This window comes from Aulonocara stuartgranti (genome assembly GCF_965226115.1).
Source record: "Aulonocara stuartgranti genome assembly, chromosome: 3".
Classification (NCBI taxonomy): domain Eukaryota; kingdom Metazoa; phylum Chordata; class Actinopteri; order Cichliformes; family Cichlidae; genus Aulonocara; species Aulonocara stuartgranti.
The window spans coordinates 63959716-63972393 of NC_138941.1; the positions used below are offsets into that span (position 1 = coordinate 63959716).

Sequence of the window (12678 nt, forward strand, 5' to 3'; positions counted from 1 at the left end):
ATGACAACACGCATGAATTAACTGCCTACATTAATTCATTGTAAACATACCTTCTGACTGACACTCCCCTGCTGCCTCTTCGGGCTGTCCCTGGTCCTCGGGGGAGAAGTTCTCCACGGTCCGCACCATATTTCCGCTGGTCTCCCGCGGGGTGAGGAAGGGGTCCAGAAACCCCATGACCGCGAAGAACTTCCATCTCCTCCCCGATCCTGCTGCAGACCCACTCCTCTTCTCCTTCTCTGTCCTCTTCTCTTTGTTGTATGTGTCCCTGAGGCTCTTCCACTTTCTCCTGCAGATGTCCTCTGAATAAACGCATTATCTGGTTAGCGGAAAGGTATTTGTACAACAGTGGGAAAATCGCGGGACAGTAGGCGGGCTTGCTAGCTTTTGCGCGGCTTCATCGGGTCAGTCTGAAAATTAAAAAGAAAAACGAATGAACTTACCAGGTTGCCCGATCTCCTCACTTATGTGTCTCCAAGCTAGGTCCTTTTTATTCCTGTCTCGGTAGAAATAGTAGCTGGCATCATACAGCTCGGGGCGATTAGCCACAGCGCTGATTAGCTTTTCCTCCATGCTGAATGAAGAATGAAGGGCTTTGGCTGGATCTGCCCCTTTGACCTAGGTCAGAGCCACGTCACCAGGCTCCTGATTGGTTGTCGCGGCGCGATTTGACGCTTGAGTTCAGCTTTTTCCAACTCGCGCGGTAGACGCGAAACGCGCGTATGCACAAAATGCAACACAAAAACTCACGCGCGTGGTTTTATTCGCGAGTCAAACGCGCCAGACGCGCTACACTGACGCGCGTTTCACGCGTTTTGGCGTTTTCGCGACGCAAATCTGCTTCCGAATTTTCGCGGGACCCGCAATCGCGCGTCATCGCGCCTTTCCATTGACTTTACATGTAAACCTGACGCTCTATTCGCGTCCATCGCGTTCGGTGTGAACACACCGTAAGGCATCCACACAATAAAGAGAAACAGGATCTCAATAGTGCATCCACACAATAAAGAATAAAGAGAAACAGGATCTCAATAGTGTGGATGCCCATTGAGGGCATCCACACAATTATCAAGGCTAGGGAGAGAGGTGTTTTGGTTTTCTGTCTCTTGCAGAGAAAGGAACAGACACCAGACAGGGACACGGAGATGTGAGGACCCTTCACAGCAGAGGCAGATGTAGGGACTGCCGAGACAGCAACTGAGGTCAAATGTCATGGCGTTTGGGCTCCTGGAGAAGATGGATCCCACAAACACAGCAATAACCATGAAGGGGTTGGCGAAAACCAGGAACACCAGACCAACGAGGTTCAAGAGGCTCTTGGGAAAAAGGGGGACACGGCGGTGATCCCAAAACACACAGATCTTTGTTTGAAATCGGGGCAGAATAATCCCCAGAACTGTGCAATGACTAAAGGGTGGTCGAACCCCGGAGGTCGAAGAAAGAAGCTGAGAATCACCCAACTGGAAGACACTGGTAGCTGCAGCAATAAAAATAAAGGTTAAAAGCTCCTTAGACAGAGGTTCTAGTCTAAGTACGTTTGAAAGGTATAAGGTGGCATTAAAAAGGGGGTGGAAAACTGGAGCACCAAAATAAAGTTGTGGGAGAATTGGGGAGTGATGGGAGAGTCATCTGTAACTGCTGTTATGGTTGTAAATCTAACTTTGCTTGCATCTGAACTGCGTGAACACAGAGATCATCCCACATATGGTCCACCCGTTAAAGGGGGACAGAGGGCCTCAGAACCAAGAAGAACTGGACCTTGCAATGATGGAGTGTATGTTGTAAGTGATCTCTTTGAAGAAAAGAGATCAAAGGGGGAATTGTGATATTATTCTGTTATCATATGTTACCTTATATATGTAATCAAAAGTAGTTGAAGTATGATACTGCTGTAGATCATATTATACCCTTTAACATAGAGTGTGTGATCAGTATGTAGTCTTAGTTTGCATTATACTTCTGACTTAAAAGAGTGTGAAAATCATTAGATCTATTGGATTGACCTGTATTACTCGACACTGTTGAATGTGTTACACTGTTTCTTGACATTTCATACTGCTGAATCATGAAGAGAATGTTGTGTGCAGAGGACCTTGTGCCGATAATAGAAGAGACAGACCACATTCCATACCACCACCTTTCAGAAGAGCAGAAAGACAGGGAGCCAAGGTCATAACTTAGGCGCCGTAAGAGAGAAAGAATGTGAATATTTAGGCTTTTACGACTAGGTGGGGGCCACTAGAGACTATAAAAAGCTGAGCAACCCGTCACCATTTGGAGACTTGCTGTGACCCTCTGCAGGCAGGTCTCCCCATCATGATGGTCCTTATGCTCTTAAGTGTTGAATTGTATGGAAATAAATGATTGTTGATTGAGCATAAATACACCGAGTATTGTCCTTCCTTCAGCCCAAAGATTCAAAGAATTGGGAGATTTCAACAGAGCCCAGAGTAAGGGCAAGTCCAGCGTTGCACTGCCATCCTTTCTACATGGGCATATCACACCACTTGCACAATAGACTCACAGAACAGCAACAGCTACATTGGAACAAAAATTTCCTTTTTCTTTCCAAACATAACACTTAACAAATGACTAAGATATATTTAAGATATATTTATACAACACAACATCAACAAAGTCTTTCTTTACAAAAAACTTTTCTTTTAAAAGTTCTAGCTGAAACCAAACCCTAACAGTTGCTGGATGATGTTATACTCATAATTTCCAGGATGTACTCCAGTTCTTAACCTTATGTTAGTATTGTGTGAGTATTTCCCAGTAGTGACTCCAGTTTCCATCACGGTCAGCACCATAACCAAACACATTAACCTAGCAAGACAAAAAATGAACATATGAATGAATGAGAAACAAATGCATGAACAAAATGTCCCTTTTCTAACCAAACTCCACACAATGGCTGCTGAAAAATGAAATGAACAGTTGGACAGCGACCTGAGCAAGCACTAAATGGAAACACCATGATTATACAGGGAGTGCAGAATTATTAGGCAAGTTGTATTTTTGAGGAATAATTTTATTATTGAAGAACAACCATGTTTTCAATGAACCCAAAAAACTCATTAATATCAAAGCTGAATGTTTTTTGAAGTAGTTTTTAGTTTGTTTTTAGTTTTAGCTATTTTAGGGGGATATCTGTGTGTGCAGGTGACTATTACTGTGCATAATTATTAGGCAACTTAACAAAAAACAAATATATGCCCATTTCAATTATTTATTTTTACCAGTGACACCAATATAATATCTCCACATTCACAAATATACATTCCTGACATTCAAAAACAAAACAAAAACAAATCAGCAACCTATATAGCCACCTTTCTTTGCAAGGACACTCAAAAGCCTGCCATCCATGGATTCTGTCAGTGTTTTTATCTGTTCACCATCAACATTGCATGCAGCAGAAACCACAGCCTCCCAGACACTGTTCAGAGAGGTGTACTGTTTTCCCTCCTTGTAAATCTCACATTTGATGATGGACCACAGGTTCCCAATGGGGTTCAGATCAGATGAACAAAGTGGCCATGTCATTAGTTTTTCTTCTTTTATACCCTTTCTTGCCAGCCACGCTGTGGAGTACTTGGACGCGTGTGATGGAGCATTGTCCTGCATGAAAATCATGTTTTTCTTGAAGGATGCAGACTTCTTCCTGTACCACTGCTTGAAGATTGTGTCTTCCAGAAACTGGCAGTAGGACTGGGAGTTGAGCTTGACTCCATCCTCAACCCGAAAAGGCCCCACAAGCTCATCTTTGATGATACCAGCCCAAACCAGTACTCCACCTCCACCTTGCTGGCGTCTGAGTCGGACTGGAGCTCTCTGCCCTTTACCAATCCAGCCACGGGCCCATCCATCTGGCCCATCAAGACTCACTCTCATTTCATCAGTCCATAAAACCTTAGAAAAACCAGTCTTGAGATATTTCTTGGCCCAGTCTTGACGTTTCAGCTTGTGTGTCCTATTCAGTGGTGGTCATCTTTCAGCCTTTCTTACCTTGGCCATGTCTCTGAGTATTGCACACCTTGTGCTTTTGGGCATTCCAGTGATGTTGCAGCTCTGAAATATGGCCAAACTGGTGGCAAGTGGCATCTTGGCAGCTGCACGCTTGACTTTTGTCAGTTCATGGGCAGTTATTTTGCGCCTTGGTTTTTCCACACGCTTCTTGCGACCCTGTTGACTATTTAGAATGAAACGCTTGATTGTTCGCTGATCACGCTTCAGAAGCTTTGCAATTTTGAGACCGCTGCATCCCTCTGCAAGATATCTCACTATTTTTGACTTTTCTGAGCCTGTCAAGTCCTTCTTTTGACCCATTTTGCCAAAGGAAAGGACGTTGCCTAATAATTATGCACACCTGATATAGGGTGTTGATGTCATTAGACCACACCCCTTCTCATTACAGAGATGCACATCACCTAATATGCTTAATTGGTAGTAGGCTTTCGAGCCTATACAGCTTGGAGTGAGACAACATGCATGAAGAGGATGATGTAGACAAAATACTCATTTGCCTAATAATTTTGACTGTCCTCTACATTGTAGTCTAGTCACATCAAGAACAGGAAACATCAGAAAGACTTGCAGAAGCTTTCACTTTCATAGGGCATGTGAATTGAAATTTAACAATTCACAGATTTAATCAGAGTTCTTTAATCAAGTGATACTGGTGTTTAAACCAGTTCTGATCTTCACCAAAGACGTTTTGAACTTTTGAATAACTTTTGAAATGCAGATCTATTTAAAAAGGCAATACAAAATAAAATGATGAACAGATTAGTAAAGACTCAAATGGACCAGCTTGTATGACAATAAAAAACTAGTGCTGTCAGTGTTAATCTTGTTAAAATGACGTTAATGCCACAACCGCATTAACACGGCAAATCTCCGTTAGCGAGTTAGCGCGGATCACCCAGTGCGTGGGGCTGTACGGTGTCAACATGTTAGCGCGAATCAGCCCCAAGCACGGGGTGTGAGATTAACGATGACAGCACTATAAAAAACATATTTTACTTCGTACTTCTGGCACTTCAGAGACTGAAAACTTTCTACATACCTAATCACAAATGTGAAGTGCAAGAATCAAAAAAATTTATTATTAAACATTTTTTATTTTTAAATATTACCATTGCTTTGCCGTTGCTGTTACTCACCAAATCCTTGTTAGTTTTGATCTTTGATTTCACTGGCATATATGACCTGTTGGAAACAGCATGACATTGAAACATATAAAGTAGGTGTTTAACCTTTGTGTGGTGTTCGTATTTTTGTTACTCAGCCAGTGTTCATGGGTCTGGTGGACCCGCTAGAGTTTTGGCTTTCCAAATTAACACTATCAAACAATTTTATGTTAAATTACTCAACAGATGTTTACTTCATCCCAATTACAAGCCATATGAACAGCAAACATGATTAATTTTTTTCCCTTTACCTTTGTTAGATCACATTTATGAATGAATGTGCTTCTCGTTTTTTTTTTTTTTTTTTTTATTATAAAATGTTATAAAAAAATAAATCAGTTATAATCAAGTGGAGTGAGTGGAAAGACACAACACATTTACACGTGAAGCAATATGTTTCACAACTAAATGGGATCAGCTGCTCATCAATGGTGACATTAGGCCCAGGGTTGTAAAACAGGGAGAGGTGGTGCACCCACTTATCCCACACTGTCCTGATGGCAGCTAGCTCGTCTCTCTGCCGTCGAGCTGGTCTGTCGTCTCGGTTATCAAAAAGGAATAATCCTGGAAATTTTGTGGAAGTTTTCCAGAGACATTGATGCACGGAAAGGTTCTTGCCGGTTTCTGCATCCCACAGGGATTCTGTGGATTCCCCTTTGGACCTGAAAACTCCAGCAAGGATAAGAACCCCAAAGTAGGCCTTTGGGGTTCTTAGATGAATTTGGTCCATCTCCTTCCACCTCTCTCCAAAAACACACCTTCCTTCTAGATTACTGCAATGCAGAAAAAATTTCTGGATGGAATCTGGGATGAAAAGCTCAAATGAAGACTTGATGTCCTGCACATGAGTAACTTCAGCCATGTTGGCCCTGGCTTATCACAGTAACAGCTCTGCAGGGTGGCTCATTTCTTGGGCAAGAAGACCATTCAATGTCACCAGTTACTGACATCCATATTTCTTCACTTGCTGTCTGGTGGGCTTGTTCTGGTCCTGGAGCTGGCTGCAGATGGGGTACTCATCTTCGTTTTGTTACTAAATGGTGCTCAACCTCATCCTCTTCTTCAAAGTCACTGTCAGACTCTGAATTTTCAGAAATGTGAAATATTCTGAAACCTCTTTGTCAACATCATCATCTGAAGCCCCTCTCTCTTCCAAAATCAATTGCATGGCCCTCGCAGTAGATAATCTTTTGCCATCTTGATCAGTTGTCATAAAGAACCACACTGGCAAAGTCTTATTTATAGTATTTTGCCCCTAATTTGCAGGTGGGACAGGGTATGAGAAAATAAAATTTGGATCCCTCAAGAAAGAGGGTAAAATGTGTGGGAATGTCAGAGCAGACGGTGTTGATAGTTGAATTTTCAACGATGTTGCAACTTTGTGCGGAGCAGGAGGGGAAGAAAACACTATCAGCAGCACCAGAAAGGAGGAAGACAGAGTGTGGGAACACAGGACCTACACTTTCAACACTTTTACTAGACCTGGGTCCAGTGGACCCGAACACCTTGTATGTAATGTAAATGCGTGGGGGGAGGTACAGCATTCGGTCATTGAAAATTAGTTCGGATTTATGTTCTTCACAGAAAATAAGCCAAAGCCAATGAATTTCAGGTTGAAAAAATAATTCATTGTTTAATTTTTCTCTTGAGAAAAACTGAAAACGGGTCTCACGGACCCGAACACCATACAAGGGTTAACAAAAACAAAGCTAAAAAAAGGCATGGAGAAGGATCAGAGTAATGGTTTGATATAGAAATTCACCTTATTTCACCTCACACTACATCCATCAGCCAAATCCTTTTAATCTGCGTACATGTTAAATTCATGCACTGGCATTCTATTTTTGCATTTGATGTAAATTCTGTACTGCAAGACAATCTAGGGGAAATATTTTGAGATACTTTGCTTAGTAGCAAAGTAAACCTAAACCTACAGAAGAGTGTCATTTAAAAAAAAGAAAAAACTCGGGTGGCATTGGAGGGACCAAGAACAAATCTTATCTGTCAATCTTATCTGTCATGTTTCTGGTCTGCCTGGTTAATGGGGGTTGGGGTTGGGGTTAGCTGCTCGAAAGAACCATATAATTGAAGCCATGGTATAACACTTCTGGTGTTCTGCCACCTTTTGCTTATATTTCCCTCTGGCCATGACTCCAGGGGATCTTCGCCACTGTCATTGGCGCTGTTATTCCATCGGAACAGAGTTTTTCCCTAAAACTAATCAACATCACAGGCATAACTGATGACCACCTTAGTTGCCCGGAATGCTCAGTACAGTCAGGGAGGCCAGAGTCGTTCTATATGGATGAATTTATTCAACCATTTAATTGCCAGTACAAAAACTACCTGTCAATGGAAAATTGTATTTAGTAGTCAGTATAATCTTTTAGTGATATAAGTTTGCATATGGTAGAATACTGCATGTAGTTATTTGTATTAGGAAATATTCAACCATGTATACTTAGAGGCATATAATCAATTGTGTGTGATCTCTAACAGGCTGCAGGCTTGGTGTGCACTCCTGGAATGCACCCCCACGTCCTGGGAGCATGAGAGTTCGTACCTTGTTTTATTGTTTTACGGTAGGATTAACGTAGCTATGTTTGTTTTAGTTTAAGTGCTTCTTTACATATAGATGAACTGCTGGACTTCCTCACCATGTTATTTAGGGTGAGGGGGAGACTACCCTTTCCTGACCAAGGATGTACCTTTTGTGCTTTCATGACCCTTTGATCAGCAGGACACACACAGAAGTATAAATAAAGACCAGGGCAGTTTCTTAGTGCGAGTCTCTCAGTAGGGAGCTGCCCTTGCTAGCAAGAACTCTGTGTGTTTCTCTTCTCTGAGTCTTTACTGAAGAAGTGTTTTAGAATATTTTCCTTAACATTTATTTGGTCCTTCGTAGCCGGAGCAGAAAATATCAGAATTGTTATCTGTGACTCTGTTCCAAGATCCAGCACTGATTCCTGACACCGTGGGGAGCCAGCACCGAAGCCTGTGCACAGCCCTCTTGGATGAGGAGAGAGCCCCAGGACGTTAAATTCAGGTCTGGGCCGGTGTTATAATCTGGTCCACGGCGGTGGGATTCAGTCCAATGATCTGAACCACCAGTGAGACGTCGGAGAGTGAGAAACACTATTTTGGTATATAAGACGGCCGCAAAAGTTTAAAGAAATGTGACAAATTAGGTTTAAGTTCGCCAAAAGGAACTGTGTTTCGACCAGTTTTAGAGGTAGCTGAAATTACTTCGTGACGAATTCAAATATGTTTAAGTAAATAAAAACAAGTATAAAATGGCTGCAAAGGTTTAAAGTAACGTAAAAAATTAGGTTTAAGTTCGCCAAAAGGAACTGTGTTTTGACCAGTTTTAGAGGTAGCTGAAATTATCTCGTGACAAATTAGCGCGCAACTGTCTATGTGTGTGTATGTGTCTGGAAGTAAGTTGATTTTACAGCACAATACGCTGCTGAACTACTTCCATTTTTGTTTTCTTTGCTGAGGCTCATGTGCTGGTGACAAAGGAGAACGGTTGAGTTTCATCTCATAAAACTGATACCGCTTCACCGTTAGGGTGAAGTCGAAGGCCGTATCAGTAAACTACTCTGAAGTCAAGCGTGGCAGCGACGGCCCAGCAAAATTTTTGAAAATGGGTGATAAACAAGTAAAATTAACACCTGATGAGAAATGTCTAGAAAAACAGCAAGCCGGAGCAGGACTAATCCAAAAGAAAGAGAGAGGAATGCATAGTGGAAGAGCAAGAGGTAGAGGCTACACACACACACCAAACAGCGACTTTAACACTACATGCTGGAGGTGTGGAAAAGAGGGACATTTTGTACGTGACTGTAAGAAACAAAGAAGACAGTAACTCAGAATAGGATAGCAGCTCAGATGAAGAGAGCAGTTCAGACTAGGAAGAACATAATAATCCCTCACCCAGTGAAAATTAGAGATCACAGTAGTTTGAAGTAGTTTAAAAAAGGGTTGGAAACAGACCCGACTGAATAGATATAAATGCAAGAGGAGTAAACTAAAATAAACAAAAAGCTAAATTACAACTTAATTTTAATGCATTCAAACTAATAATAAAAAGGATAACAACCTATAAACTGGTATTAATAATGAAAGCAGATAATTCACACAAACAGAACTATGATAACTGTGATAACTGGAGTGTGCAGCGTTTCCGTGAGCAGTTTTCCTGCATCTTGACTTGTGTGTAGAGTGTTCATAACATCAGCATCATGTTTTTGTTTATTTGTTTTGTTGGGTTGAAAAATAGTTAAATAAACTGGTGATCATATTTATGGATCACCATGGCACATATCATCAGCCATGTGATTTATTTATGCAGCTGAAAAAGTGAGTGTGAATGTGTTTGACGTCACAGTGTTTTTGTGCGCTGTGTAAAAGTAATTGCCTCTGATTGTGAGAGTGGTGATTCTGCAGGTCACCAGCTATTATTAAAAAAAAAAAAAAAGAGTGAAAAAGAGACAAAATGTACATGGTAGATGAAAAATAATTATAGGAAAAAGGTTTTGTGTTGATCAGCCAAAAAAACAACTATAATCTCATTTTATGCTTTTAAGAACGGATTGTTCACAAAAACACACACACAGAGAGAGAGAGAGAGAGAGAGAGAGAGAGAGAGAGAGAGATGTGTGTTGATTAAGCAGTGATGATAATAACAAAAATGTCTTAGTTTGTCACTTTCAGGTGAAAAGCAGACCTGAATCAATTTTCCACATGCAGCGGTCGGACGAAAAGTTATAGTTTAACAATTGGAAACGTTCAAGCCAAGTTTCTGGCTGACTTATTTACAGCACGATCTGTCTCAAAACTCTCACTCTTACCTGAAAAAAACCTGATCAGCAGCGGCAGTATCGGAGCAGAGGCTGCAGAAGCAATCTAAAAAAAAAAAAGCAGCAGAAGAAGAAAGCAAACCCATCTTCCTATCTGATTGGATGAATTCCACGGAGGGGCGAGCATGATGGCGACGTGAAGAGGAGTTTTTGTTCGAGCGCTTAGCACGAGACACTTATTTGACGTCTTTCTGGCTTTCGGGACTTTTTTGGAGATCAGCGCGCTAAACCTGCTGGATCTGAGGCCAGGTTCTGCGGCGGCAGCATGTCGAAATGCTCAGAAAGGACTGAGTGACTCGGGCAAGCCACATGCGGCTAGCATGCTTGCTAGCGACCATAGCTACATGAAAAAAATGGACCCTTCGTGATGCGCTCAACGTGCCGGCGCTGTGGTGGGAAAGGCTCCATCATAAACACGCCCTGCGCAGAGGTGCAGGCCAAGAAGAAGAAGACGACGACTTCCAAGCCCAAGAAGGTCGGCCCCAGCGTGGGCGAGCTGATTGTGAAAGCCGTGGCCGCTTCCAAGGAGCGCAACGGCGTGTCCGCGGCCGCTCTCAAGCAGGCTCTGGCTGCCGGAGGCTACGATGTGGACAAGAACAAGGCCCGTGTCAAGACCGCCATCAAGAGCCTGGTGGCGAAGGGCACTCTGGTGCAGACCAAGGGCACCGGGGCTTCCGGATCCTTCAAGATGAACAAGGCTACTAAGACCAAAGCCAAAACGCCCGCCGCGGCCAAAGCCAAGAAACCGGCAGCAGCTGCTAAGAAGTCTCCTCAGTGAGAGTGGTGAGAACACAAATTTTGTTATTTAATGTGGGAAATTAAAATTTGGGGTAAAAAAACCTGGGAAAAGAAAACTGACTGCTTAAGTGGGAAAATTGAGAAGGAGTCTGAAACACTGCAAAAATAGAAACATACAAAATCACACACACACAAGCAGAATATGCAGTAACCATACTAACACTTCCAAACACAAAATAACTCATGAAGATTAGACAACATCTTAAGCGTGTGAGTCTGTTTATCATTTTGTTTAAGTCACCTCGTGTGATGCAAAGACCAGTGGAACTCATAGCACATTACATGCTCTGCTGGATATGCAGCTCCACAGACATGTATTAGACCTGCCTAATAACACAAACACCCATGCAATGAAAATTAGCTTGTTATCTTTCATCAGTGTTAAAATAGTGTCAATTTAGCAGACACTTGTTATCAAATACTGAATTTATCCAATGCAAAAAAAATTGACTCTCTAGGTTGCAGGACAACAATTTAAACTTTTGTGGGAAAAAAGATCCTGGTTTGACCAACCAGTGATCAGACAATAAATTTAGTTGTTAATATAGATTTACTGTATGAGGGAAATTGTCTTTTGTGATAATATTTTGAACATGCTTTCCTGTCGTCCTGTCAACTTAGTGGGTTAATAGCTGATATGCAAATTAGTTGATCGGTTTTAGATTAATGAAAGGTGACTGAATTCTAGCACGAGTGAATGAGATGTGTTGGAGTTTGTTGTGTGTTGAGTGGAGACTCTAAAACACTGAGTTTCCTGTTTTGATGTGCGAGTGAATCCTGTATTTAGATACACAACTCTGAATACATCAGAACAAACTTCTTTTGTGAAGTGCATGACAGCATGTCACATGTTTTATGATGAAGGGAAAAAAAGGAAAATTGAATAAAATAGATCTGCGGCCTAAATGAGTGACTATTCTTCCCATCCCATGCAAGGCCACCTGGATTGGCTGGAGGACTGTTTACTAAGCCTGATAGGGCGAAGGACACTGTCTCAGCTGAACTATGGACACGCACACACATACACTTACACTAATAAGCACTCACTCATCCCCCCTCCCTTTCCAACGCCTTCGATGCTTCTTGCCCCCTGGGAACACGAGGCGGGTCTGGGCCGGCGCTGGAGACGGCGCCGTTGCAGGATGGCTGCTGTGTTGTGTAACCCATGTCAACTACTCCCTGTCACATGACTGATTTGAGGTCCCTCTTCTGATTGGCTCCTTCGACGTCGCGGCAACTCTGAAAACCGGCTGTGGAGGGATACTTCTGGGTTCGACTCCTGCTGTGGCTGTGAGCTTATGGCATTTAGAACGGTGTTGGAAGAAAAAGCGTTTTCTCCCCTCAATTCATTTATAAACTCATTTCAACTCAGCGGTCAGGTTTTTTTTCCCCCCTTTGAATTGATCTTCTTCATATTGAAGTGGCGAGCCGGTAGGACCATTCTTTGTTTTCCCCTCTTTTCCCCCACTTAGCCGTCTTTGGATTACGGACATATTTCCCCATTGTATGAAGCTGGACCCTAAGGAGGAATACCTTAAAAGTGAACTTTAAAAAGAAAAGGACCAAAAAAGGACTCTTGGCAAAAGGACTCTTGCACAGAAAAATCACAGCATTGATTTATTATTTAATTGTGGACATTTACGCTGTGTGTTGTATCAATTATTTTGTTCCATTTCCCCTTTCCCCTATTTATTCAATATATTTTTGGTACAAGACATTGCAGTCTTTGGTCTCATGATTCACACCATCTAGGCTCCATAAAGAACTATTTCTTCTGCGCGTCAGTCAGTATTAGACTAACTATTCACTTTAGCTAAAGTTAT

At 42.2% G+C, this 12678-nt stretch overlaps 1 protein-coding gene across 1 annotated transcript; it reads left to right on the plus strand.

Moving 5' to 3' along the window:
* Positions 1-10424: 10424 nt before the first annotated feature.
* Positions 10425-10835, plus strand: LOC309698720 (histone H1.5-like; the record flags this gene model as incomplete). Its single annotated transcript, XM_082521374.1, has 1 exon — positions 10425-10835. One exon carries the CDS (start codon positions 10425-10427, stop codon positions 10833-10835), a length of 411 nt encoding a protein of 136 aa, XP_082377500.1.
* Positions 10836-12678: the final 1843 nt, after the last annotated feature.